This window comes from Carcharodon carcharias, chromosome 7 (assembly GCF_017639515.1).
Source record: "Carcharodon carcharias isolate sCarCar2 chromosome 7, sCarCar2.pri, whole genome shotgun sequence".
In the NCBI taxonomy this organism is placed as follows: Eukaryota; Metazoa; Chordata; class Chondrichthyes; order Lamniformes; family Lamnidae; genus Carcharodon; species Carcharodon carcharias.
Genome location: NC_054473.1, coordinates 13,873,816 through 13,900,412, shown reverse-complemented (window position 1 = coordinate 13,900,412; position 26,597 = coordinate 13,873,816). Strand labels below are relative to the sequence as shown.

The window sequence follows — 26,597 nt, the reverse complement described above, 5'->3', positions numbered from 1 at the left end:
ACCAGTGGCTCTCAGTACTCCAGTCAAATAGTAATTCTTTCTATGGGGATCGAGGCAGTCAATGTTGATAGGCTGCTGAATTACACGATGCATCATGCCAACCCTAATTCTGTCATCCAACTGGAGAAAAAAAGCGTTTTAATTAATTTTCTTTATTTAAAAAAATTGCTGAATAGCAGATAAGCCTTAACGATAAGCCAATCATTTCAGGCCGTATTGTAACTTAAAATGAGTAGCTGAAGGAGTTCTTCCGAATGCTGCCACTCTACAACTAGCTTTGCATTTTGAAGATGGGGAAGTGTCTGACCATTTTATGACGGCCATTTTGAAATGTTTCGTAATGTTCTCTCAGATATTTTATGAATAAAGTATACTTTTGCAAAAATGAAACATTCCCAAAGGATACACCATGTGCCTCAGTGCGTCTTCAGGGTCCTATTTGAAGGACACCCCTGCTGTTGGGTTCCATTTGGCATGTTCCTTCCCGAAACCCTGCTTGGCGTATGCTCACAGCCTCAGCTCCTGCCCCTTTCGTAACTTCATAATTAGGATGTCATCCTACTCCACATAATCATCTGGATCATTGTCTCGGCCACAAGAAATGACAGGGATAACCCAGGAATTTTTAGACGGTAGATCCCATGAGGTGACGAGTCGAGTCTGATCTTCATTACACTTCACATCGAGTGTCAACTCCACTCCGGGAGCATTCCGGGCAGAACTCATCACACGTACAGTCCCTTGAATACTGCATCTTATCCACAACGTCATCCCTCAGTAGAGGACTTAATCCATTTCTATGTGCAATGAATTCATCATGGAGTTCTGAGGAATTTGCAATAATCCGAACCCAGCTAATGGCCAAAGTTGCCACTTCTGTCATGCGAACTCGGCGTAAAGCATTTGCCATTGATAACTCTGTATTCTCCTTGATGAACTTCACATTCTCGTCTGTCAGCCCCGTGTCAGCTAGATCACCTACGGCATGCCGGTGAAAGCCCCAAAAGTGACTACTCTGAACTTGACTTTGAGGAGATTCAGGCTCTGTATGACCCGAATGGCAAACCCAGAAAGGTTTTATTTCAATGTGGAATCTTCGGGAGAACTACGCCCTGAGACCATCGTGCTGTCAGCTCTCTCTGGGCTGAAGAAGGAACTGAGTGACCTGCAGACAATACTGAGTCATGAAACCCAGAGTGATGTGCTCACCATCAATTAGTGAGATCCAGACTGATGATGACCATTGGCCCAGCACTGGTGGTGTGGGGAGTATCCATCTCTCTCCAAACCCCGGGTGGAGGGGCGGGAGGGGGTAGTCTGGAAGGAGTGAGTGGCTATGATGAAAAGCAAACTGGGCGTGATGCTCCCTCTCCATTGCGGGTAAGAACCTGGTCATCAGGTGTGAGGCACTCTCGGTGTTGCTGTACTTGGCACAGGTCTGGTCCATTCCTCATTCCTGCGCAGTATCAATCACCCAAGCCATCTTCTACTTTATCTGGAGGTCAAAAATGGATCGTGTTCACAGGGACGCGATGTACAAGCCTCTAGATAAAGGGGGAAAAGACATGCCCAACATCGCCCTCACCCTGATGGCCACCTTTGTGTGCATCAAGCTGTGCATAGACCCTCGGTACGCAAACACCATGTGTCACTACATGCTGAGGTTCTACCTGTCCACGATGTTGCGAAGGGCGGGTCTGGCTGCCGCGGAACGCTCCAAGCAGTTGGACCGTGCCGTACCACCGTCCCTCGTGGAAAAATTTATGCAGAGAAACACCTTTAACCACAAGTCAATCAGGCAGTGGTCGGCATGTAATGCCCTGCAGTAAAAAGAGATAGTGGATTCTGTCGGATGGTCCCCTGAGCAGACTGTCAAAGTAATTTGGCATAACGCCTCATCGCCAGAACTTTCCAACAAGCACCAAGACATAGCTTGGCTGGTGGTGTGAAAGGCCCTCCCCATCAGATCCTTCCTACACGCCAGGAGTCCCATCCCCTCCGCATGTTGCCCTCAAGGTGGCTGTGTTAGGGAAGAAACCATTGTTCACCTCTTTGTGGAATGTGCCTTTGCAAAGAAGGTCTGGAGAGAGATGCAGTGGTTTTTGTCAAGGTTCATCCCGAGCAGTTCTGTGACACAGGACTCTATGCTCTACGGGCTGTTCCCAGGGACACACACTGAGACAAATATCAACTGCAGTTGGAGGATCATCAACTCAGTGAAAGACGCTCTTTGGTCTGCCCGAAATTTGTTGGCCTTCCAGTGCAAAGAGTTGTCCCCAACCAAGTATAGTAGACTGGGACATTCCAAGGTCCAGTACTATGTGCTGAGGGACACACTAAAGCTTGGGGCAGATGCCGCAAAGGCACAATGGGGAAAGGTCGCTGTCTAAGACCTTTCAGCCATAGTGCACCGAGGGGCTGGGAATTGTATAGACCCCTCAGACTGTATCACTCACATTGAATGTATGCAGTGACTATTACATGTATCACAATTATATTGAAGCACCTCAGAGTGCAACATGATCTATGTAGACAACTTAAATACCATTGCACTGTCTGTTATGACCATTTTGAAATGTCTGTAATGTTTCTTGATTGCATTGAAGCATCGCAGGGTGCGACATGAACTATGTAGAAAACGTGAATGTTATTGCACTTTTTGTGATGCCCATTTTGAAATGTTTTGTAATGTTCTTTCAGATATTTTATGAATAAGGTATATTTTTGCAAATAAAAAAGTATGCCCTCATGAAAAGTTTTTCAGTTTTGCATTACAATTGGTGCAGACTGATTAATTTTAAAGTCTCTTATACTTCACAATTCATAAATGGTTAATCTTAAAAAAGATATTTTGGTTTTCAGCAAACGAATCAGACACTTTCACAAAATGATGCTGTCAACATTCCTACCCTTCCCACAAAATGCAGCTCCAAATTTCTCACAACGTCTCTAACCTCTCTTCTCCACTCATCCACTCTTCTTTTCTCCCCTACTGTGCAGTTTCTAGCTTCCCCCATCTCTCCATCCTCAAATGCAAATTCTGGCATTTCTTTCTGCTCACCACTTTTTACCAAAGTGGATCCAAGTTGCTGTGGCAACATGCACTTTTACATATCATGTTGTATTCCAGAGGTAGGGGCTCCAATTTCCTTTCCATCACATGGCTGACTTGGAACCTCTCCCTCTTTTAACTGCCTGCCATTATTGGAAGGATTTACATGTTGATCTTCAACCTGTTTGGCCACGTTGTGAATCAAGCTTCCTTGGCCATCAAGTCCTGAAGTGGGACTTGAACCCAGAACTTCTGGCCCAGAGGCAGAGGCAGGGACACTACCACTGAACCACAAGACCTCCACATTAAACTATTATGGATTTCAAAACACTGGAAAATGCACAAAATAAAATGATGAAATTCTGGGCAAGTCTTCAGACTATCCTGGAAGGTAAAACCTTCTGCCTTTAGGACTTGAATTTCCCCTTTGGGCCTTCATATGTGTACAAATGATGCAATGTTGGCCATACTATATCTGAACTCTTAAGCCCATGTCCAACTGCTTTTTCAGTCTAACTACAAATTGTCATGTGTCTTTTACTCAGGCTTTCATTCATTGTGAGCTGCCAATTTCTACGAGTTACCCAGCCAGCACTTTGTTGTCCAGAGCTGAGCTAAATGAACTTGGGACTTTCCCACTTGAGTTAGCTTAATGTCATCAGGGGAGTCTTTGTAACTATACACATTAGGCCAGAACTGACCTCTTCCACTCCACTCACTGTGATGCTAGCTTCTATGACATCCTACTTTGTAGTGGTTTATTTTGTTTCAATGTCAGAGTTTCTCATCCAGGCCACTTTAGAGAACAGTTAAGAATAACATTGCTGTGGGTCTGGAATCATATGTAGGCTAGATGGCAATTTTTTTTCCCCTAAGTGACATTAGTGAATCAAATAGGTTTTTAATTACATCAGTGATAGTTAGACCAGCTTTATGATTCCAGATTTAGCTGAACTCAAATTCCACCAGCTGCCATGGTGGGATTTGAACCCATGTCCCTGGATTACCATTACACAACCATTTCCCTTCTACCTATTTGGGCAGAGGCAAGCTTAGTGGGAACACAGTGTGATCACTATATGCGCAGCAGAGAGTGGGCTGGCTATCTTAACTCAAAGGAGGGTGGATATGGAGTAATGCTGAGAATGGCAGAAAGGTCGCCAGGTAGGCTTGCAGCAAACAAGGATAGTGGTGGGCGCCAGGTGAGTTCAGATTTGTTCAAGATAGAAAACGTTTTTTCAATAACTTGAACAGCGTTAAAAAACAAGTTCATCCAGGTATAATGAGTAATAAAATAGCATAATTTAGATTGGGGGCCAAATTTCATAGTCCATTTGAAGAGGTTTTTAAACTAAAAAAGTTTAAGAACCACTGCTCTATATCTTTCTATTCAGCTGTTTCAGTGCTTGGTATCTGGGGTCTTGTACTCTTAGTACATGACTGATCCAACCAAGAGACTTTTGCCTAACTTGCAAATCGGATTAACTGTAGCTACTTTGTTCTTTAAATTGTTGTTACAGTACTCTATCTGCCCGTTATGATATTTGATGTTGGAGATCTCAAAGGTCTTCTCTGTAGCTTTCGTCTGTTTACACTGCCATGTAGTCGATAAGAAGTTGCCTGATGATAAGCCTGACCTTTGTTTCATCGCATAGCTCAATATTGGCACACTAGGTAAAATTGTTAACCCTTACCAATAACCCTTTTCCCCTCAACCATATTGTGGTTCCATGAGAAGTGATGCTTGTCAATGTAGCAAAAACAGCTCGACAAATGCATTTTCTGTTTAGAGCAGAAGTATAGTTATATCTACAATTCAAATCTTCAAATCAAAGTTTATTTTGGATCGCCAAGCCATTAAAATAATGTGAAATGCACAAAAAGATCTAATGAAGCCATTCATTATGAATTGTTCCAAAGCTGACCAATGCATTTGGGCAATTGCTGAGATATCAAGGCCACATAACCAGGGTACTTTATTTTTTTTTTAAAACCCTTTAAGTAGTTATGCCTCCTTAAATTTAAGAGGCAGGTGCAATTTTGTTTATCTGGAGAAATCTGTATGGATCAATTACAAGAGGGAAAAAGAAGCCAAGCATCATTGAACAATTTGCTCAGCTCTGGGGTACGTCACTCGGGGGCGGTATTTGGTGGCTGCACCGCTGCTGTGGCTGAGCGGCTGGTGTGCTCGCTAAAGGTGTCCGGGGCGCTGGTTGGAAGGCTAGAGGCCGGAGCTCGGTGACCGGCTGCTCCCGCCCGCTTTCCTTGTGCCTTTTGGCCGCCGTGGCGTCAGGTGGGGAAAATGTCGGCGGAGAAGGAGGCCGCGCCGCGGCAGCGGGCTGTCAACCCCGTCAAGAATTTCTTCGCTGGCGGCTTCGGCGGGATGTGCCTGGTGTTCGCCGGGCACCCGCTGGATACCATCAAGGTGAGGAACGGGATGGACCTGAGTGCGGGCTTGGCAGGAGGTCCTGGGCCTGGGGCCTGGGATCTTGGGCCTGGGTCTTGGAGTCTTGGGTCTTGGGGTCTGTGTCTGGGTCTGGGTTCTTGGGGTCTGGGTTCTTGGGGTCTGGGTTCTTGGGGTCTTGGGTCTGGGGTCTTGGGTCTGGGTTCGGGGTCTGGGTTCTTGGGGTCTGGGTTCTTGGGGTCTTGGGTCTGGGGTCTTGGGTTTGGGTTCTTGGGGTCTGGGTTCTTGGGGTCTTGGGTCTGGGTTCTTGGGGTCTGGGTCTGGGTCTGGAGTCTTGGGGTCTGGGGTCTGGAGTCTTGGGGTCTGGAGTCTTGGGGTCTGGAGTCTTGGGGTCTGGAGTCTTGGGGTCTGGAGTCTTGGGGTCTGGAGTCTTGGGGTCTGGAGTCTTGGGGTCTGGAGTCTTGGGGTCTGGAGTCTTGGGGTCTGGGTTCTTGGGGTCTGGGTTCTTGGGGTCTGGGTTCTTGGGGTCTGGGGTCTGGGGTCTTGGGGTCTTGGGGTCTGGGTTCTTGGGGTCTGGGGTCTGGGGTCTTGGGGTCTGGGCTGCCCCCCCCCCCCCCCCCACATCAGGCAATAGCTGGATGTGCTCCAAGGCAATGCCAACCTGAGGGAGAGACTCTGTGAACTGCAAGAACTCGAACTCGTGCAATTCATAAAAACAATTTGATTGTAAACGCATAACATTTTTACTATGCCTAATGAAGATGACCACTCAAAGGTTGGTCAAACCTGTGGAATTCTCTACCGCAGAAGGCTGTGGATGCCGGGTCACTGAGTATATTCAAGAAAGAAATCGATCATTTTTTGTATAAAATCAAAAAACTGTGGATGCTGGAAATCCAAAACAGAAACATAAATACCTGGAAAAACACAGCAGGTCTGGCAGCATCGGCGGAGAAGAACAAAGTTGATGTTTTGAGTCCTCGTGACCCTTCAACATAACTAAGTAAAAATAGGAGAGGGGTGAAATATAAGCTGGTTTAAGGTTGGGGGAGAGAAGTGGGGTGGGTGGTTGTAGGGACAAGCAAGCAGTGATAGGAGCAGATAATCAAAAGATGTCACAAAAGAACAAAGAGGTGTTGAAGGTGGTGATATTATCTAAAAGAATGTGCTAATTAAGAATGGACGGCAGGACACGCAAGGTACAGATAGCTCTAGTGGGGTGGGGTGAAATAAGACTAAAAGGGCATAAAAGGTATAGATTTAAAAATAATGGAAATAGGTGGGAAAAGAAAAATCTATATAAATTATTGGAAAAAACAAAAGGGAGGGGGAAGAAACGGAAAGCGGGTGGGGATGGAGGAGGGAGTTCAAGATCTAAAGTTGTTGAACTCAATATTCAGTCCGGAAGGCTGTAAAGTGTCTATGCTGGGGGTATCAAAGGGTCTGGAGAGAAAGCGGGAATATGGCCTTGAAATAGAGGATCTGCTTTGCAGAGTAGGTTTGAAGGGCTGAATGACCTACTTCTGCTCGTGTGTGTGTGTGTGTGTGTGTGTGTGTGTGTGTGTGTGTGTGTGTGTGTGTGTGTGTGTGTGTGTTTCAAGTTGGATAGATATGGCTAAAGTCAAAAAGGAGTGATTATAGGCAGTTACTGCAACAAATTTGAATTCTTTTTGTGTTTCTGCCCCTTTTTCTGATCTGCTGATAACCTACTTTGTAAGATTACCTGAAGTATTCCTGAAGTGAAAGGTAATCAATTTCTTCTTGTGCTTCCTGTTTAGGTGCGATTGCAGACACAACCAAGACCTCTCCCTGGCCAAGCTCTCAAGTTCAAAGGGACCTTTGACTGCTTCTACAAGACACTAGTTGGAGAGGTAACACACATGTACTACTTGTTAAGTAAGAGAATTTCACATATACAAATTGACAATTCTGGAAATACTTAAGTCATGTAGCATCAGTTGAGAGAAACAGAGTTAAGGTATCAAGTTGATGTCCGTTCATCAAAACTGGAAAAACTTGAAACTTAATGAAGTGTAGTCACTGTTCTAATGTGGTAGCCAGTTTGTGCACAACAAGCTTCCACAAACAGCAATGCATCACTTCAGAGGGATGATGGGCATCCTTCCTTGAGGGACTTGAGTGAACCATTTGCTTTGCGCAATGTACCATGGTGATATTTGAACCTGGGATCTTTGCTAGTCCATTATCTGGTTGACTCTTGATTTCCTTGGGAAAATAGGGATAAGCAGTGAAGGCAGACTTATTAATGTTGCTCACAGCCCAAAAGCAATAATAAAAGAATAATAACATAGTGTACACTATTCCTGTAACCCAATAAGATGATTGCTGATCAATACCATTTCTTAGCATGGCTTCTATGGTGTGTTCAATGCCAGGTCTCCGAGTGCTGTCCCTCAAAGCTTTTTGGATTAAGGATGGGAGCACTAAATAAACAACAATTGTCGAATGCAGATCTGATTTTTATGTTTTAGCTTAGTTCCTGATTTGAGCTTTAAAGAGGTGGGAGACCTCAAGCTGGGAATGTCCTCTAGTTGGTACCATGTGCCTCCTAGTCAATGACCAGCACAGATAGAAATCTGGGAAAAGGCTGTTCCTGTACCCTCTCAGCTACAAAACCCCAAACCCAGTCAGATTCAGGAAGGAAAACAGGAGCTGGATTTACATGGGCTAAAATTTTAAGTTTTCAAATTGGAAACATTTGATGGCAAGGATTATTTCTTTTTTTTTAAGAAGCTGATGCTCAAGGAATCTTTGTTTTTAAAAGGTGGGAGGGTTTTTAAAAAAAGGAGACTCTGAAAGTGAATCGACTCCCCAATTTTTGAGCTGTAACTTTTAAACTTTCCGGCCTGTGTGTACCAATGTAAATATTCTGCTGCTGTTGTTGCTGTCTTGTGCAAGACAGTGAAAGCAAACAAGACGGGAATGTAGGTGAGAGGTTAAACATTGCTCAGCGAGAATGACATGTTTGTGCTGAATCCATAGAGTACAAGAGCCAACTGAGGAAGCAGCAGTTTTATCAAGCAGTTTGGTGGGGGAGAAAAGCTTTGTACAATATGAGTGGCGAGTAAGAAAAATAAAAAATATCAAATTGAGAAAATAGACCCTTGACCATTCAGGAAAAAATCGATTGTCATGAAATGTGAAAAACTCAGCAAGAGGAGGAGGCCATTCAGCCCCTCAAGCATGTTGGTGATTGGCTACAAAGTAACTGAATCTGTACCTCGACTCCATTTACCTAGCTTTCACATTGGGGTATATCAAGAATGATCTTGCACTGCTAAAAATGACGAAAATGAAGAGCTCAGCACCAAACCTAATCTATTAAAACAGCTTAATCTGCACATGACTCCATTGATATTATAAATGTAAACTCTCATTAAGTACAACAAGCATCAGCTAACATTTTTATAGGGCAGAATTTTCTGCCTGGCGGGCAGGCCCAACCCAATCTCCGGTCGGTGGGGAGCCGATCTCCGGGGGGAAGCTCTGTGCTTCCTGTGTGGGTGGGGGGGTTATTCCCCAAATGAGAGAGTGCGCTCTTTCACGCATGCGCACGAAAGAGCGCACATCTCCCTGAGACTAAGTGCTGCCTCAGAGAGATCGCTGACCGTTCTAAAAACATTAAAAATAGAAAATAAAAATCCTTAACATGTCCCCCTCATGTGACAATGTCACATGAGGGGGACATGTTAAGGATTTTTTTTTGACAATGTCACACAAGATGGGACATGTTCATAATTTACACTAAAACTTTATGAAACTTTTAAAATCGCTACGTGAAACCTCATCCTGCCAGTAGATGTTTCTTCTATTCCCCACCGGGGCTCCTGGCCTGCCCGCCAACCTTAAGGTTGGACGGGCAGGTCCTTTACTTGTTTTAATGATCCTGTCAATGGCCTCAATTGGCCATTGACAGGCCGGTAGGCCTGCAGCTGATTTTGCTGTGTCCCCGCCTTCCTGAAGAGTTAAATGGGACACGGTGACGTCAGGGGTTCCCGCATCATTTTACGTGTCGGTGGGTTGATTTATGAGCTCCGGTCTCCCACGTAGCACACCTGATTTCTTGCATGAAGTTGATGCTTTAAAGTTGAAGTGAGGGTTTTGTAAAGCAAAGAATTCTCAGCAGATTGAGGTTTCTTGTGGTTGAATTTCTAGGAGGTTGGTTTTCAGGTGCACTCTAACTGGAATAGGTTTTGTACTTTGGCTGCCTGATGTCGCACAGCTTTTTCCGAGCCTGATTCACAGACTGACTTGATGGTTTTGGTGGTTTTCTCCGTAAACAACTTCTATTTGTTCCATTAAGCAGTCCAAGAAAACATGGCTGTCTTACCCTGTGATTTTTCACAAACTCAACATCCTTTCCAAATAAGGGGTGGTGTTCATATAAATTCACAACCTGTGTTGTGGCTTAACAACTTTTGAGTTTTACCCAGTCTAGTTTGGATGGAGAAAACCATGTTTTTACAATGGAAGGCTGATTGTGCCCATTCACTTCTGTCTGCCACAAATGGCATTGGGACCTTCCCTTTTGTCCAGCATGAAACAAGGAGGCAGGCAGCCTGGAGATTCTATAGTTCTTTTGTGTTGATGCATCCTTAAACAAAGAAATGTGTAAATTCCCCAGATGGCTGTGAATGTCCTTATTTAATTAGGTCCACAGAGTCATATTGAACTCGACGTTAACTCTGTTTTTCTCACCACAGATGCTGCCAGACCTGCTGAGCTTTTCCAGCACTTTCAGTTTTTATTCAGAGCTCCAACAGTATTTTGATTTTATATTTAATTAGGTATTCACTTGATACTGGGTACTGTCTAGCTTAAATGCCAACGGTCACATGATATGCAGCAGCAATTTTAATTTGTTTGTGTTTTTAAAATAATTGACTGAAAGTTCACAATATTGCCTATCTGATTTGAGCATGACATGATATTAAATCTTGAAATAAAAATGTGACCATCTTGTATATATTGTGAGCAAAGTCTTGACAATATGCAGATCCTTCTTAGGAAAATTGTCAGAGAATTATTTTGAGTGACTTATGGAATTTTTTGGCTTCAAATGAAATTGCTGCAGTCTTTAAATTGAACCCTCTGTTGTGCTCCTTTAGGGTATCCGAGGTTTATACAGGGGAATGGCTGCCCCAATTGTTGGTGTTGCACCTATGTTTGCTGTGTGTTTCTTTGGCTTTGGCTTGGGTAAAAAACTGCAGCAGAAGAAACCCGATGATGTCCTCACGTGAGTAACCTTTTGAGATTGAAGCACAATCCCTTTTCTTTATTGCTTTCTACAAGTATTACAAAATCCCGGAACAGGAAAATTTTTCAATAATAACCTTCCCTGGAAGGCAACAGCTATGCAGGATGCTAGAGGGCAAGACAGCTTTTTTTTTAAAAAAAGTGATGGACAAAGGCCTGTTTGGTGCACGGAATAATGATATCCCGGATATAACAAATTAACAGAATTGGAAGAAATTGAATTCCGGAGATGAAACTAGGAAAATGTTAAACTGTCTGCGGGGTAACAGCAAGATACAAACAGCGATACAGTAGATTCAGAGGTCCACCCGCAATTAATCAGTGTGCTCCAGCAGACAAAGGCTTCATGTTATTTACCAGGATTCCAATTTGTTCTCAAATTCTGAATCACATGCTGGCCTTGATCCCCAACACGGCAAGCCAGGATCCCAGTCACACTGCCCTGCTACCTGTCAGGAGTCAAGATCACCACACCTAATCCTGGATAAATCCAGAAATCTGTATGGTACAGGTTATGTTGCCCAACAGAAATGTAGAGAGTTAGGTGGGCAGGAGAATGAAGTCATTGTTTTTTTTTTAAGTAAAGCTATTTTTGAGTGCACTTTCTTTCTTCACCTTTGGGTTTTCGTTCCCAGGACACCACCTTTATACATGTGCCCATCAGTCTATTTTTAAGATGCTTATAATGAAGAGTATAGACACCTTAACACTTCAAATCAGGTTTTGAGCAATTGAGGTCCAACTGACCCCTCGTGCATCACTCGCGTTTCAAATGTCTTCCCTCCACTGTCCTGTAAGGTTGCCTATTGTGGAGGGTTATTGTTGACTATGGTTCCTGTTCCTGATCACTCATGATGCCTGTGGAAGTGAGGTGAAATCGAGATCAGACTTGGTTGTGATTCCCATGTCAGTTGAATAGCCTCACGTGAACAATGGGCATTTAGATCAACCACTGTAGAGTTGCCAAATGGCTTTGAAAGTACTCTGAGAATCAGTGCTGTCATAAGGCATTGATGAAATATAAAGAATAACTTAGTGGGGGTTTTGTGATCAGAAGATATGGCTGGTACCTATGTGTTCCTGAATCTTCCTGTGCACAATAGGAAGAGATGAGTGGACACTGGAGTTTTCTCATAGCTGCTGAGGACAGAATTACTTAGTGTGTGGTTTTTGCTCACTACTTAAACAAGTCAAGTCAACTGGGCATTTAGTACAGTTAGGAATAGGTTACCTCCCTGACCTTGCTGCTGGAGCATGTCAAAAAGCCTGGGAAAAAATAGACTATTTAAGAACGTAGGAGAACACCGGATAAATTAAATTAAAAAGTGTGTCTTGGTTGGACCGAGTGTGGAAATGTTGGAGCGCCTCCAGCCTCCTCTCTGCTCACAAGGGAACTGTATGACCAATTGAACAGTTTGCTAAACAGGATATGTTATTAGACTGCGGCAGTCAGAGAAAGCGCTCACTGAGGATAAAAAGAATGGGAGAGGTCACACGGGATTCACTCACTAATGCAAGCTTGCAAACTTTGCAGTTCTCCTGTGTTGCTAAGCAGCAGTGGACTGTTGCTGTGGACTGTGTGCAAACAGCTTTCTGAAAGATTATAAAGAAATGTCTGCCGCTGAGGCCTTGATGATCCTTGAACCAGTTCCACCCCTCCACCTGCCATCCCAGCGCAACCAAGAAACTACAATACACAGTGTTTTGCAGGCAAATGTAATTTTTAATGCACATTACTCCTGACAATACAAGTCATAACATTTCATATAAGAGTGTAAGATAGAACATGTTACCTGCAGATATTAACAGGCAAATCATCTTTTTTTCTGTTAGCATTTAGCAGGCTGGGTTGGACTGAGCAAGTTCTTTTAAATCTTCCTCTCTGTCTCCCACCCTTTACCCTGCCTCCCAGCCCCAACCCAAAACTATTCCTCCTCTTCCCTCCTGAAAATGTTTTCTTGCTAGAAGCGCACCCATTATCTCGAGTTACTCCTGACAATAATGGTTGGAAGGCATTTGTTGGCTTTCATGGTCTGGGAATTAAACATATACTCAAGAGCAAAACAAAAACAGAATTACCTGGAAAAACTCAGCAGGTCTGGCAGCATCGGCGGAGAAGAAAAGAATTGACGTTTCGAGTCCTCATGACCCTTCGACAGAACCCTGTCGAAGGGTCATGAGGACTCGAAACGTCAACTCTTTTCTTCTCCGCCGATGCTGCCAGACCTGCTGAGTTTTCCAGGTAATTCTGTTTTTGTTTTGGATTTCCAGCATCCGCAGTTTTTTGTTTTTAAATACTCAAGAGCACATTTATGATGAAATTGCCAGAGAATTCAAACATTACAGTTCTCAAGCTCAAGGGGAATATCTGATTAGGCCTTGTTGATTTCTGAAGAGCCTATTCTAGTCACCCACGTCTAAACATTTTTTTCAGCCTGCTTATATAACCTCATCTGTTAGCTGCAAGAACTTTGTTTTTAATATAAATCACTCCCCGAGCCTTTGCCTTGACTGAACTGTCAGTCATGCCATTAAACTGGTGACAGTTAAAGGGAACATAGGCCCTTTTATAAGGGATAAAATCAAAATACTGCGGACGCTGGAAATCTGAAATAAAAACAGAAAATGCTGGTAAGACTTTGCAAGTCTGACAGCATCTGTGGAGAGAGAAAGAGTTAAAGTTTCGAGTCCATATGACCCATCTTCAGGGCAGTTGGCAGGTTGGGTTGTACTAAGCAAGGCCTTTTTTTGTCTTCCTCTTTTTGTCATCCCCTATAGGGATGTTGCACAAGTGTCCTTGGAAGAGTCATTATCTGAAGCTTAGCTTCTCGACTTAATGATCAAAATGTGTCCATAGATATCTTAAGCTCTTAAGGCTGAGCACACAAGGGCAGTTTGTGGCCTTTGCTGAATCTCCTGATCAGCCTAAACACTATTAGTTTTTCATTTCACTGGAAATGGAACTGAAAACAACATCTCCAGCCTTCTAATCTATACGTAGTGGGCAAAAGCCTGATGTGTAATTCACCCAAATAACTATTTTTCACGTGAAGGCCTAGACCTTTAATATCAACAGACTGTTCAGCCATGGCAGAAATCGCAGCCAAGCACGATCCTATCCTTACCTAACACATGTTTCGTGACACTGAGGCCAGTTGTAGCACACCTTCTGACATCCAAGTTGATACCAGCTAACCAAACACAGAATACACGCTGTCTTTATCATCTGAGCCGCCAAGGAAGAGAATGCCCTCTCTCTTTATCTTTTGGAATTCTCAGTGATATCCCAACCTAAGCAATTCAGAGTGACTTTGGGTCTTCCATATCTGTTTTACTGGGCAGGTATCAACAGTTGTTTGCTGCAGGGATGCTATCTGGGGTTTTCACCACTGCGATCATGGCACCAGGAGAGAGGATCAAATGTCTCCTACAGGTAGGAATTGATTAGTACTTAAAGAAGCACTCCATGATGGTGGCCTAATATGATTTATCCCATATCTTATTATAGGAAAATTAATTTTAAATAACTCTCAAGTGGTTGGTTGAAATGTGATCTTCCTTCGTTAAGCCCCAGTCATGAGAACTCTTTCCCTTTCCTTTGCTCCTCTATGAACAGTGCATGGACAGGATGGATGCATTAGCTAAGTTGAGAAATACTAGGTTTTTATTTAGGTCTGGTGCGATAAGCTAAGAAAAAATAGCAAAAGTTTTTAAATCTTGAAATACAACATGAGATACAGCAGCAACTTGCATTTATTTACCACACTTAATGTATTGAAACATCCCAAGACACTTAATAAAACGATAAAAGTATCGATTAAAAACATTGAGTCACAGAAGGAGATATTCGAAAGTCTGATCAAAGAACTAGGTTTTAAGGAGCATCTTGAGAAAGAGTTTTAGGGAGGGAATTTGAGAGCTTGGGACCAAGGCAGCTGAAAGAGTGGCTGCCAGTGGTGGAGCGATTAAAATTGGGGGTGCACAAGAGGCCAGAATTAGAAGAGGGCAGAGATTGAGAAGGCTTATAGCGCTGGAGGAGACTACGCAGATAGGGAGGCCCAAGACCATGGAAGAATTTGGATGAGGATTCTAAAATTGAGGCATTGTCGAACTGGGAGCTACTGAAGGGCAGCAAGCATAGGTGATGAGTGAACAAGATTTGGAGTGTGTTGAGATCTAGGCAGCAGAGTTTTGAATAGCTCAGGTTTCTGTAGGGTGGAAGATGGGAGGCTGGTTGGGAGAGTATTGGAATAGTCAAGCCAAGGGGTAATAAAGGCATGGATGACAGTTTCAGCAGCAGATGAGTTGAAGCAGGCTCAGAATCAAGCAGCATTACAGAGTTGAAAATCGGCTATCTTAGTGATGATGTGATTGTGTGGTTGGAAACTCAATTTATGGTTAAACACAGCACCAAGCTTGTGAATAGTCTTAATCAGTTTGGGATGGAAACCTGGTCAAAGAACAGTGGGAAAGAGGAGCAAAGGAACAGCAGCATAGCCAAAACCAATCTTGTCCTCTTCCAACCTATAAGTATGTGAACTGCCCAATCGGGATTAGGAGTCAGAACTCTGGCTGACTTGCTGCTCCCCAGCTAAGTGAAATTGAGGCCAACTGTTGATCCATTGGCAACTCAGACCAGCAATTGAACATGGGGTCATTTGATCTGTGCGGTTCACATTCACCATCTCAGGCAATGCAGGGAGCCCAAGAAATGTAATGAACCAGGTATCCAAATAATTGGTAAAATATTCTCCATTTATTTTAAAAGAACATGAGGCTGATAGTTAATGTCTTGTAGTCAACCTTTCCTACTCTCTGTTTTCCTCGGGATTAACTTTTTCCTTGTTTATTTTTTAACATTGTTTTTGTAACTGGTACAATTTTTCAGATTCAGGCAACTACTGGCGAAAGCAAGTATGCTGGTCCTTTGGATTGTGCTAAACAGATCTACAAAACGTCTGGCATTCGGGGCATCTACAAGGGGACTGTTCTCACTCTTATGAGAGGTACACTAACTGAACATCATTGGTTCTTTTTCTGTGTAACTATTGATCCAGATTTCTCTCTTTTTACCCTTGGCGTTTTGACTGCAGTTAGCCCTGAACTTTGTGGTCAATTGAAATTGTAACAAAGTGTTTTTGAGGAGTTTGAATATGTTGGTGTATGAAGTCAACTAGATCACTCCCTCACGTTGTTGGGTTCCTTCACCACCTGATGCATTCCTGGTTTGGTAGCTGTGTCCTTCGTGACTCGGCCAACTTGGTTGTTGGTTTTACACCTGTTGAACTGCTCCAGGAAACTGAAATCCCGTACCCAGAGTATGTTCTATCCCCATGCTTCCTTCAGTGGTTTTGTTATTGATGATGGACTAATGCTTGCGGTGCAAGACACCATCAAAGGTTGAAAGATGGATTGAAGGTGAGATGAACCAAGAAGTTGTAGCTTGGTAATGTCATGTTTGGGTATTACAAACCTGTACATTATAGGAGGAAGGGAGGTATGGGGTGTGACGCATAACCAGCTTCACCACATCTTGGATTAGAAGGAAATCTAAAATATTTATATAATCGCTTAAAATTGGTTGTTCCATCTAGGTTTTTGTTTATTGCCGAAATTAATGGCTAAATAATTCAACAGCACCAAGAGACTTGGGGACAAACTGTCTACACTCTTCAGGAAAGCATTAATTACCAAATTGTTTACATTTGTTCTGTGAGTCCGTTGAATCCACAGGATTTATCTCTTTTGGCTCCTAGTTGAGCTAAAAGAGTTTGAAGGAGTTCTTTTGCTCATTTCCTTTCGGCTGCTTACATAATTATCAATCTACTGATTCAGGCTGATCTCTTGATTGTTGTCTAGGAGACAGGTCCTGGGAATTGCAGCCCTGTTGTCTTTGAAACATTACTGAGTAATAGTTGTATGATCCCGGTAGAACATCTTGTTGGTTTCCTGTTTTGCAAGTTTGAACTTCAAGAGTATCGGAAGTAACTTTCAGGGAACCTGCACTCAATCCAACAGTTCTTCTGAGACCATATGAATAGGAGCTGGAACTCAGTAAAACTACGCTTAAGTTATGTTGTGGATGCTGGTAATATCTATTCTTTAGTGAGCGATTTAGGAAAGGGTTACATCGGGATGTAGCTTAAGGTTTATACCTTAAAGTTTTATTGTCTACTGCTAATGTTTATTTTTGGAAATAAACTTGTTATGTAGTTTATAATTTCAGTCATAGCCTAGAGTCCAAGAGATGAGAAGGAGGTTTGTGATATGTCCGCTAGCTTTCCATTCTTCCCCTGGGCAACGTACATTGGCAATGTGCTTGTACGATTGTACTTGAATTTGTAGGGAATAGGAACCCTCTTGTGGAGGTAGTCCTTGGATTGGTGCATGAGAGTATATCTGACTAATACAAGGAAATGGCACAACAAGTTCTGAAATTTAGAGTCCAATGAATAAATCATTTGGAGTGGGATATAGTGGGATAAGTCCTTCAACTTTTCTTTCTGCTCTATGTTTTCTTTCTCTTTTTCTTTCTTTCTCCTTTTCTCTCTCTTCTCTCTCTCTCTCTCTTTTTCTCTCTCTTTTTTTCTCTCTCTCCTTTTTCTCTCTCTTTCTCTCTCTCTCTCTGTCTTTCTCTTTCTCGCTCTCTCCCTCATCAACAAGACTGAGATCAGTTCTGTTCTGAACCTGCCTATTCTGATCTTGATTTCAACACAGTCCGGATGTGGGAAAGAAGTGTTTGGAGTTTGCATGGAACAAGGGAAGAAAGTTGAAAGGAATGATATGAGTATTAGTCAAGGTAATGGGGCAGAGGGGGAAGTTTCAGGAAACAAATTTGAGAGGGATCGTTAAAACGTTAAGGATGGTGAGCCCTTGTCTTTCTGTTTTAGCCTTATGAATGTTTTATTTTTAATCTTAAACCAACCTTTTTGTTTTGTTAGATGTACCTGCAAGTGGAATGTACTTCATGACTTATGAGTGGCTGAAGCATATACTTACTCCTGAGGGACAGAGGTCAGTAGCTCCATTATAAATGTCCACTGGAGACAAGTTTAATTGTCTCTCAATCCTACCTCTAGGAAATCAACTTGGGATGTACTCACTGTGCTTCATTCTTTGTTTGGAAGCAGCTGTAAAAAATTCAGTATGCTTAATGTTCCTCAGAAGCAGACAGAAGTGGCACAATGATGAGTACAGCATCACGTTGCACCATAGACTGACAACACTTCTGTGCACGTGCAGACTTCCTTCATATGATGAGTTATCGGTCTCTGCTGGTATGTTGTAGTGGGGTCAAGAAGTAACCCCGGATATTTTGTTTTCTTACTCGTTCTTTTCCGACATTAAATTCACTTCAGAAAGTACCCCGTTGGCTGTATGGTACTTTGGATGTCTTGAGGCCTTGAAAATTAAGAAATAGGAGCAGGAGTAGGCCCTTTGAGCCATTTGATAAGGTCGTGGCTGTTCTACCTCAACTCTACCTTCCTGCATGATCCCCTTATTCCTTAGTATCCAAAACTCTATCAACCTGTATCTTGAATGTATTCAATGACTGAGCATCAGCAACCCTCTGGGGTAGAGACTTCCAAAGATCCACAGTAAAGAAGTTTCTCCTCTCAGCTCTAAATGGCAACCCTTTTTTTTCTGAGCCTGTGACTGCTAGTTCTAGATTCCCCAGACAGGAGAAACATTCTGCCCTTTAAGAATTTTGTGTTTTAATGTGAGCACCTTTTCATTTTTCTCAATTCCTGAAAATATAGTCCTTTTATACTCAGCCTCTCCTAATAAGACCATCCCTTCATCCCAGGAATCATTGTAGTGAACATGATGTTGTGCATTCTCCACAGCAAATAAATCTTTCCTAATGTAAAGGGACCAAAACTGCACATAGTACTTAAGGTGCATTCTTACCAAGGCCTTATACAATTACAGTTGGACTTGAACTCCAATCCCTTTGTAATAAAAGGTAATGTATCATTTGCTTTTCTAATTGCTTGCTGTCTTGCATTTTAACTTTGTGACTCATGCACAAGGACACTTGGTCCCTTTGAACACCAACATTTCCCAGTCTCTCACGATCTAAAAATACTCTACTTTTCTATTTTTTCCTTCCAAAGTGAATAACTTCACATTTCCCCACTTTATATTCCATCTGCCACCTTATTGCTCACTCACTTAGCCTTTCTATATCCCTTTGCAACCTTTGTGTCTTCCTCACAGCTTACTTTCCCCATTTAATTTTGTATCATCAGCAGACTTGGATATGTTACGCTTGATTCCTATATCTAAGTTATTGATATAGATTGTAAATGGCTGTGATGATTCCTGCTGATTTCTTGGCCATTCTATGTTGCCTGTCATTGAGTTTTAACTGCATTCCAAGAAAGGGAGTGAAAGGCGAGCCACTCTATACTGCTGTTAGACATTTAGCAACAACTGGTTATGGATTAGAATAAGCAGAGGGCTGTGACCCGGTGGCCAATCGTCTGGAAGGAAAGAAAGAAAGACTTGCATTTATATAGCACTTTTCATGACCACTGGGCATCTCAAAGCACAATTTGCACCAGTGAAGTACTTTTGAAGTGCAGTCACTGTTGTAATTCAGGAAACGTGGCAGCCAACTTCCTCACAGCAAGGCCCCACAAACAGAAACATGGCAAAGACCAGAATTTATTTGTTTGACATTGATTTGAGGGATAGATATTTCTTCTTCAAAATTGTGCCATGGGATCTTTTGCACCCACCTGCGAGGGCAGCTGGGACCTCTGTTTAACATCTCATCTAAAAGATGGCAACTCTAACATTGCAACACTCCCTCAGTTCTGCACTTGGTCAGCCTAGATTTTTGTGCTCAAGTCCTGTAGCTGGTCTTGAACCTAGGACCTTGTGACTTAAAAGGCAAGAGTGATACCCACTGAGCCATGGCTGACATTAGTGATGTAGTCCAATTGGAGACTAGGGCCTTAGATCTAAACAAAGGAAACTATGAAGGTATGAGGGGCAAATTGGCTATGGTAGATTGGGAAACTACGTTAAATTCCCTTAACACACAAAAGTCGAGCATGGTTCTAACCATGGCTAATGAAAGAAATCGAGGATCTGGTGCAGACATGATGGGCTGAATGACCTCTTTCTGCACCATAACTTTTCTATGGTTCTGTGGATTGCATTTGATCAAAGGAAGAGATGCATAAAGTTGCCAAAAAATTTGCCAAAAAAGTAAGCCTGAGAATTGAGATAATTTTAGAATTCTGCAAAGGAGGACCAAGAAAGGGAAAATAAAATATGAGCGTAAACTAGTAGAAACATAAAAATGGACTGTAAAAACTTCTATTGGTATGTTAAAAGGAAAAGATCAGCCAAAAACAAATGTGGGTCCGTAACAAGCAGAGTCAGGAGAACTTATAATGGGGAATAAAGAAATGGCAAAGAAAGTAAGCAAATGCTACTCGTCTTTCTTTAAAAACCTCCCAGAAATAATCAAGAGACTAGTGTAAATGAGGAACTGCAAGATTAAATAAAAAGTACTAGAGAAATTAATGGGACTTAAAGTAGATAAATCCCCTGGACCTGATGATCTACATCCCAGGGTGTTTGAAAAGGTGGCAGGAGAGATAATAGATGCATTGGTGGTCGTCTTTCAAAACTCTATATATTCTGGAATGGTTCCTGCAGACTAAGGTGGCAAATGTAGCCTGACTACTTAAGGAAGGAGGAAGAGAGAAAACTGGGCACTACAGACCTGTTGGCCTGACATCCGTAATAGGGAAAGTGGTAGAGCCTATAATAAAAGATGTGATAACTGAATACTTGGAAAATAGTGTTAGGATTGGGCAGAATCAATATGGATTGATGAGAGGGAAATAGTGTTTGAGGATGTGACTAGCAAAAAGGGGGAACTGGTGGATGTGGTATATTTAGATTTTCAGAAAGCTTTTGATAAGCAAGAGGTTAGTAAACAAATTTAGAGCACATGGGATTGAGGGTAATATACTGGCATAAATTGAGAACTGGTTAATGGACAGAAAACAGCAGGAATAAAATGGGTCATTTTCAGGTTGGCTGGCTGTGACTAGTGGGGTATTACAAGGATCAGTGCTTGGGCCCCAGCCACTCACAATTTATATCAATGATTTGGATGTGGAAAATTACATTTAATCCCCAAGTTTGCAGAAGACACTAAGCTAGGTGGAAGTGAGAGTTGTGAGGAGGATGCAAAGACACATCAATAGGATTTGGAGAGGCTAAGCAAGTAGGCACAAATTTGGCAGACGAAGTACAATGTGGAGAAATGTGAGGTTATCCACTTTGGTAGGAAGAACAGAAATGCAGAGTATTTCTTAAATGGTGAAAGGCTGAGAAGTGTTGAACTTCAAAGGGATTTGGGTGTCCTTGTTCATGAGTCACTGAAAGTTTACATGCAGTATGGTATGGTATGTTGGCTTTTACAAGACAAATTGAGTATAGGAGTAAAGATGTCTTACTGCAATTATATAGAGCCTTGGTGAGACTGCACCTGGAGTATTATGTGCAGTTTTGACCTCTTTACCTGAGGAAAGATGTACTTGTCATAGAGGGAGTGCAATGAAGATTCACTAAATTAATTCCTGAGATGGAGCAATTGTCCTATGAGGAAAAATTAAATAGATTGGGATAAAAGCAAAATACTGCAGATGTTGGAAATCTGAAATAAAAACAGAATGCTGGAAAACCTCAGCGGGTCTGGCAGCATCTGTGGGGAGAGAAACAGTTAAGGTTTCAAGTCTGTGTGACTCGTTGTCAGAGCTCTGAAGAAAGGTAGAAATGTGATGGATTTTATACTGTTTGAGGGGGTGGAGCAAAATAGAAATCAGGGATAGGCGGGAGCTCAGGAGAGATTTGACAAAGGTGTCATGGACACAAGACAAAGGGAGTGTTAATGGTAGTATTAAAGATTAAAGACACTCTTTTCAGCCCACTAGCATCTGCGTTCAAAGGATCATCCTTCACCATTTCTGACACTCCAGAGTGATGCCACTATCAGACACATGTTCCTCTCACCCCCTGCTGGTTAGCATTCCATAGGAACCGTATCCTCCATGACACCCTGGTAAACTCCTTCATCCCCAACTTACCTCCTTCCCATTGGCACCTCCCATGCAATTTCAGAAGGTGCAACATCTGCCCCTTTACCATCTCCCTCCTCACTGTCTAAGGCCCCAAACACTCCTTTCACGTGAGGCAGCACTTCACTTGCATTTCTTCAATTTGGTCTACTGCATTCACTGCTCCCAATGCAGCCTCCTCTACATTGGAGAGACTTAAGTGCAGACAGCTTGACCGCATTGCGGAACACCTTGCAATGAGCGAGACCCGGACCTTTCTGTTGCTTGCATTTCATCATGTATAGCAGTAGTTTTGGGATGTTAAACAGTAAGGTAGAGGGTATATTTGCTTTTTGTTGAATAAACCATTCAAAGACTGTGGGTGAAATCTTGCACCTAGCTAGGAGACACCAATCAATATGTTTATATTATTAATAAAATTGGTACTCTGAAAGATGTTTTACTGTTAGAAGAGGTGGAGTTCAAAGGGCCTGGTGATAAAATGAGAATTTGCATTGAAAGGGAAGGAGGCTAGATATATACAGAAAAGAGTTTTGGGTGTATAAGTCAGAGGCACACCACCTGTAAGCCTACAACTGTGCAAAGGAACCAAATTGAAAGGTACCTCATTTTGAATTTGTAGGATAAAACATGTTTTGCCTGGTGTCTGTTTAAATCTATGGGTTATTGTTGCCTTGGTGAAGACTTACCTAGGAATGATTAATTTGGGGATTTGTTTAAAAGTTATTATGGTTGTAATTTGTAGATGTGCATGTGTTTACTACCTTGTAAAATTAATAAATGTTTAATTTAACTTTTATATAAAAACCTCTGGAGGCTTGCTGGTTTCATTTCTGAATTCAGAGCTGCATCTCAAACATACCAATTAAAAATATAGGTTATGACAATTGTTTAAAGTTTCCTTATGGGATTTTAAATAACTCAGCCTTTACCAACTGCTGTGTCATAACACGTCTCAGTATTAAATGAGTGTCCCCTTATTCTGTAACTATGTCCCCTAGTTTGTGATTCCCCCCCACTAGTGGAAACATCTTCTCAGCATCTCCTGTCAAATCCCCTCAGAATCTCCTCCTACAGCACCTTCAAATGCAACCGCAGAAGGTGCAACACCTGCCCCTTTTCTTCCCCCCTCCCCCTTTTCCTCCCCCCTCCCCCCTCCTCACCGTCCAAGGACCCAAACACTCCTTTCAAGTGAAGCAGCACTTCACTTGCATTTCCCTCAATTTAGTCTGCTGCATTCACTGCTCCCAATGCTGTTTCCTCTACACTGGAGAGACCAAACGCAGACTGGGTGACCGCTTTGTGGAACACCTTCTTCGGTCTGTCCGCAAGCATGACCCTGACCTTCTTGTCGCTTGCCATTTCAACACACCCACTCTGCCCTCATATCTGTCCTTGGCCTGCTGCAATGTTCCAGTGAAGCTCAACGCAAACTGGAGGAACAGCACCTCATCTTCCGACTGGGTAATTTACAGCCTTCCGGACTTAACATTGAGTTCAACAACTTCAGATCGTGAACTCTCTCCTCCATCTCCACCCCCTTTCCGATCCCCCTTTTTCCAATAATTCATAATTTTTGAAATATATTTTTCTTTTCCCACCTATTTCCATTATTTTTAAATCTATTTTCACCTATTGTTATATCTCCACCTTTTAGCCTATTTCGATCCCTTCCCCCCCACCCCACCCCCACTAGGGCTATCTCACTTGCTGGTCCTGCTTTCTACCCTTATTGTCACCATTAGCACATTCCTTAGCTAATATCACCACAGTCAACACCCCTTTGTCCTTTTGTCTATGACATCTTTGGCAATCTCTTTGCCTCCACCTATCACTGGCCCTCTATCCAGCTTTACCTGTCCCACCCCCCTCACCCAGCTTATATTTCACCTCATTTCTATATTTCCTTAGTTCTGATGAAGAGTCATACAGACTCGAAATGTTAACTGTGTTCCTCTCTGCAGATGCTGTCAGACCTGCTGAGTTTTTCCAGCTATTTTTGCTTTTGTTTCAGATTTCCAGCATCTGCAGTATTTTGCTTTTATCCCCTCAGAATCTTGTACGTTTCAGTAAGATCACCCCTCATTCTCCTAAACTCTAATGAATAAACGCCGGACCTGTTTAGCCGTTCTTGATAAGTCAACCTCTTCATCCCAGGAATCAGCCTAGTGAATCTCTTTTGAACTGCCTCCAATGCCAGTAAAACCCTTCTTAAATACGGGGACAAAAACTGTACACAGTACTCCAGGTGCGGCCTCAAACACCCTGTACAGTTGTAACAAGACTTCTCTATTTTTAAACTCCAACTCCCTAGCAATACAGGCTAAAATCCCATTTGCCACTTTAATGACTTGCTGCACCTGCATGCTAACTTTTTGTGTTTCACGCACAATAACACCCAGATCCTTCTGTGCTGCATTTTTTTTGGAGCATCTCTGCATTTAAATAATAGCCTGCCTTTTGATTCTTCCTACCAAAGTGCATAACCACACACTTACCTACATTAAACTCCAAATTTTTGCCCACTTATGTCCTCATCACAACATGCCCTCCCCCCTATTTTTGTATCATCAGCAAATTTGGATATATTACACCCTGCCCGCTCCTCCAAGTCATTAATATAAATAGTAAATAATTGAGGCCCTAGGGCTGATCTTTGTGACACTCCGCTAGTTACTTCTTTCCAACCTGAAAAAAATCCATTAAACCCGACTCTCTCTCTTCTGTGTGATAACCAACCCTCAATCCATGCTAATACACGTACCCTGACACCATGAGCTCTCATCTTGTGCATTAACCTTTTATGTGGCACCTTTATTGAATGCCATCTGGAAATCCAAATACACTGCATCTACCAGTTCCCCTTTTATCAACTCTGCTTGTTATATCCTCAAAGAACTCTAGCAAGTTTGTCAGACATGATTTCCCTTTCATGAAACTATGCTGACTCTGATTGCGTTAAGCTTTTCTAAATGTCCCGCTATTCCTTCCTCTCCCTCCCTTCTTGAACAGGGGCGTCACATTAGCTGTTTTCCAATCTGCTTGGATGCTCCTGGAATCCAGTGAGTTCTGGAATATTTTGACCAATGCCTCCACTATCTCTGCAGCCACTTCCTTTAAAACCCTTGGAGGCAGGCCATCAAGTCCTGCTGACTTGTCTGCCTTTAGTCCAATTAGTTTATCAAATACTAGTCCCTCCTGACAGAGACTAACAAAATCTTTCCTCCCATTGGCTCCTTGCTTATCTGATATCTTTGGGATGTTTATAGTGTCCTCCACCGTGAAGACTGATGTCTGTCACATGACACATGTCCATCCTTGGCCTACTGCAATGTTCCAGTGAAGCTCAATGCCAACTGGAGGAACAGCACCTCATCTTCCTATTAGGCACTTTACAGCCTTCTGGACTTTACATTGAGTCTAACAACTTCAGACCATGAACTTTCTCATCCATCTTGACCCTTTTTTAATCTCAATTTTTTTCCCCCTAATCCTCCCAAACAAGACTGTGTTGCTTTCACAGAGTGCTGATCCTTGTTCTGCTGTTAACACATTCTGCTACCTCACCTTTATGCCACGATCAGCACCTTCTTTAGTCTTATAGATTGGGCCTTAATTCTCTGGAGTTTAGAAGAATGAGAGGTGATCTCATTCCAACATACAAAATTCTTTCAGGGTTTGACTGGGTAGATGCAGGAAGGATGTTTCCCTTGACAGTGGGGGCGGGGGGGTGGTCGGGCAGTAGTCAAGAAGCAGGAGATGCAGTCTCAGGATAAGGAGCAGACCATTTCGCACCAAAATGAGGAATTTCTGAGGATGGTGAATCTTCTCTGTCCAGAGGGCTGTTGAGGCTCAGCCCTTAAGTTCAAGACTGAGTTCGATAGATTCCTAGATATTAAAAACATCAAGGGATATGAGAACAGTGCAGGAAAATGGTGTTGAAGTCGATGATCAACCATGATCTCGTTGAATGGCGGAGTGCACTCGATGGCCTGAATGGCTGACGCCTCTTATTTCTTATGTTCTTATGACACCAAATGGAGGAAATGGAAATAGAGCTGAGGCAGTAGCATGTTTCAGGAATTTAGTTCCATAAATTGCTTTTTTATTCCCCCCCCACCCCGCCTTTGCTGCAGTGCGACTGATCTGAGTGTTCCCCGAATCCTGTGTGCTGGTGGAATGGCCGGAATCTTCAACTGGGCAGTTGCAATTCCTCCAGATGTGCTCAAGTCCAGATTCCAAACAGGTCAGTTTATTTTTCTGGTTGTTTTAAGTCTCTCCGATAACCTGGCTTAAGATTGAGTCTAGCCTGGTGGGTAAAGGCCCAGCCTGCAGGAGCAGTAAGCATCTCGCCCAGGGTTCTGGGTTCAGCTGCTGTTCTGTCTGATCACAGGCTAAGGTGGTAATATTTGCTATGAATGTCTTTTAGACTAGGGTTGGCAAGAGTAATCAGTCATGGCTCCTGCTCATAATCATGCACTGATCTCTGCTGAAAGCTATGTGTATGCGTGTGAACTTTAGAACAGGATTGTACTTTGCAATGCATGGTCACATCATTTGTTGCCGATCTTCACCTCAGCTCGCACATGAGAAATGGCCCTGGAGGAAGCACTTGTTGGGATCTGTGAAATTGTACGTGACTTTCAGGTTGGAAGAAATAAAAAGGCCATTTGGTGTTGTTTCGTGGTAAGCAGGATGTGCTAGAAGAATGCTCAGATAATTTGAGATGAAGTAAGATGGTTGAAAACTTGTGTGGAGC

At 42.7% G+C, this 26,597-nt stretch overlaps 1 protein-coding gene and 1 pseudogene across 2 annotated transcripts in view; one reads left to right on the top strand and one right to left on the bottom strand.

Annotated features, from left to right (window-relative positions):
• Positions 1-357: 357 nt before the first annotated feature.
• Positions 358-3,609, bottom strand: LOC121279773 (annotated as a pseudogene).
• Positions 3,610-5,203: 1,594 nt separating this feature from the next.
• Positions 5,204-26,597, top strand: part of prkar2aa (protein kinase, cAMP-dependent, regulatory, type II, alpha A) — a 331,945-nt gene continuing 310,551 nt past the window's right edge. The window contains exons 1-7 of one of the 2 annotated variants that reach the window (XM_041191725.1): positions 5,204-5,477; positions 7,235-7,327; positions 10,586-10,713; positions 14,076-14,166; positions 15,622-15,739; positions 17,675-17,747; positions 25,975-26,084. In XM_041191725.1, coding sequence (XP_041047659.1) covers positions 5,355-5,477; positions 7,235-7,327; positions 10,586-10,713; positions 14,076-14,166; positions 15,622-15,739; positions 17,675-17,747; positions 25,975-26,084 — 736 coding nt within the window. In that variant the 5' untranslated portion in view covers positions 5,204-5,354. The remainder of the gene's footprint in view (positions 5,478-7,234; positions 7,328-10,585; positions 10,714-14,075; positions 14,167-15,621; positions 15,740-17,674; positions 17,748-25,974; positions 26,085-26,597) is intronic. The other variant, XM_041191726.1, reaches the window with a different exon arrangement.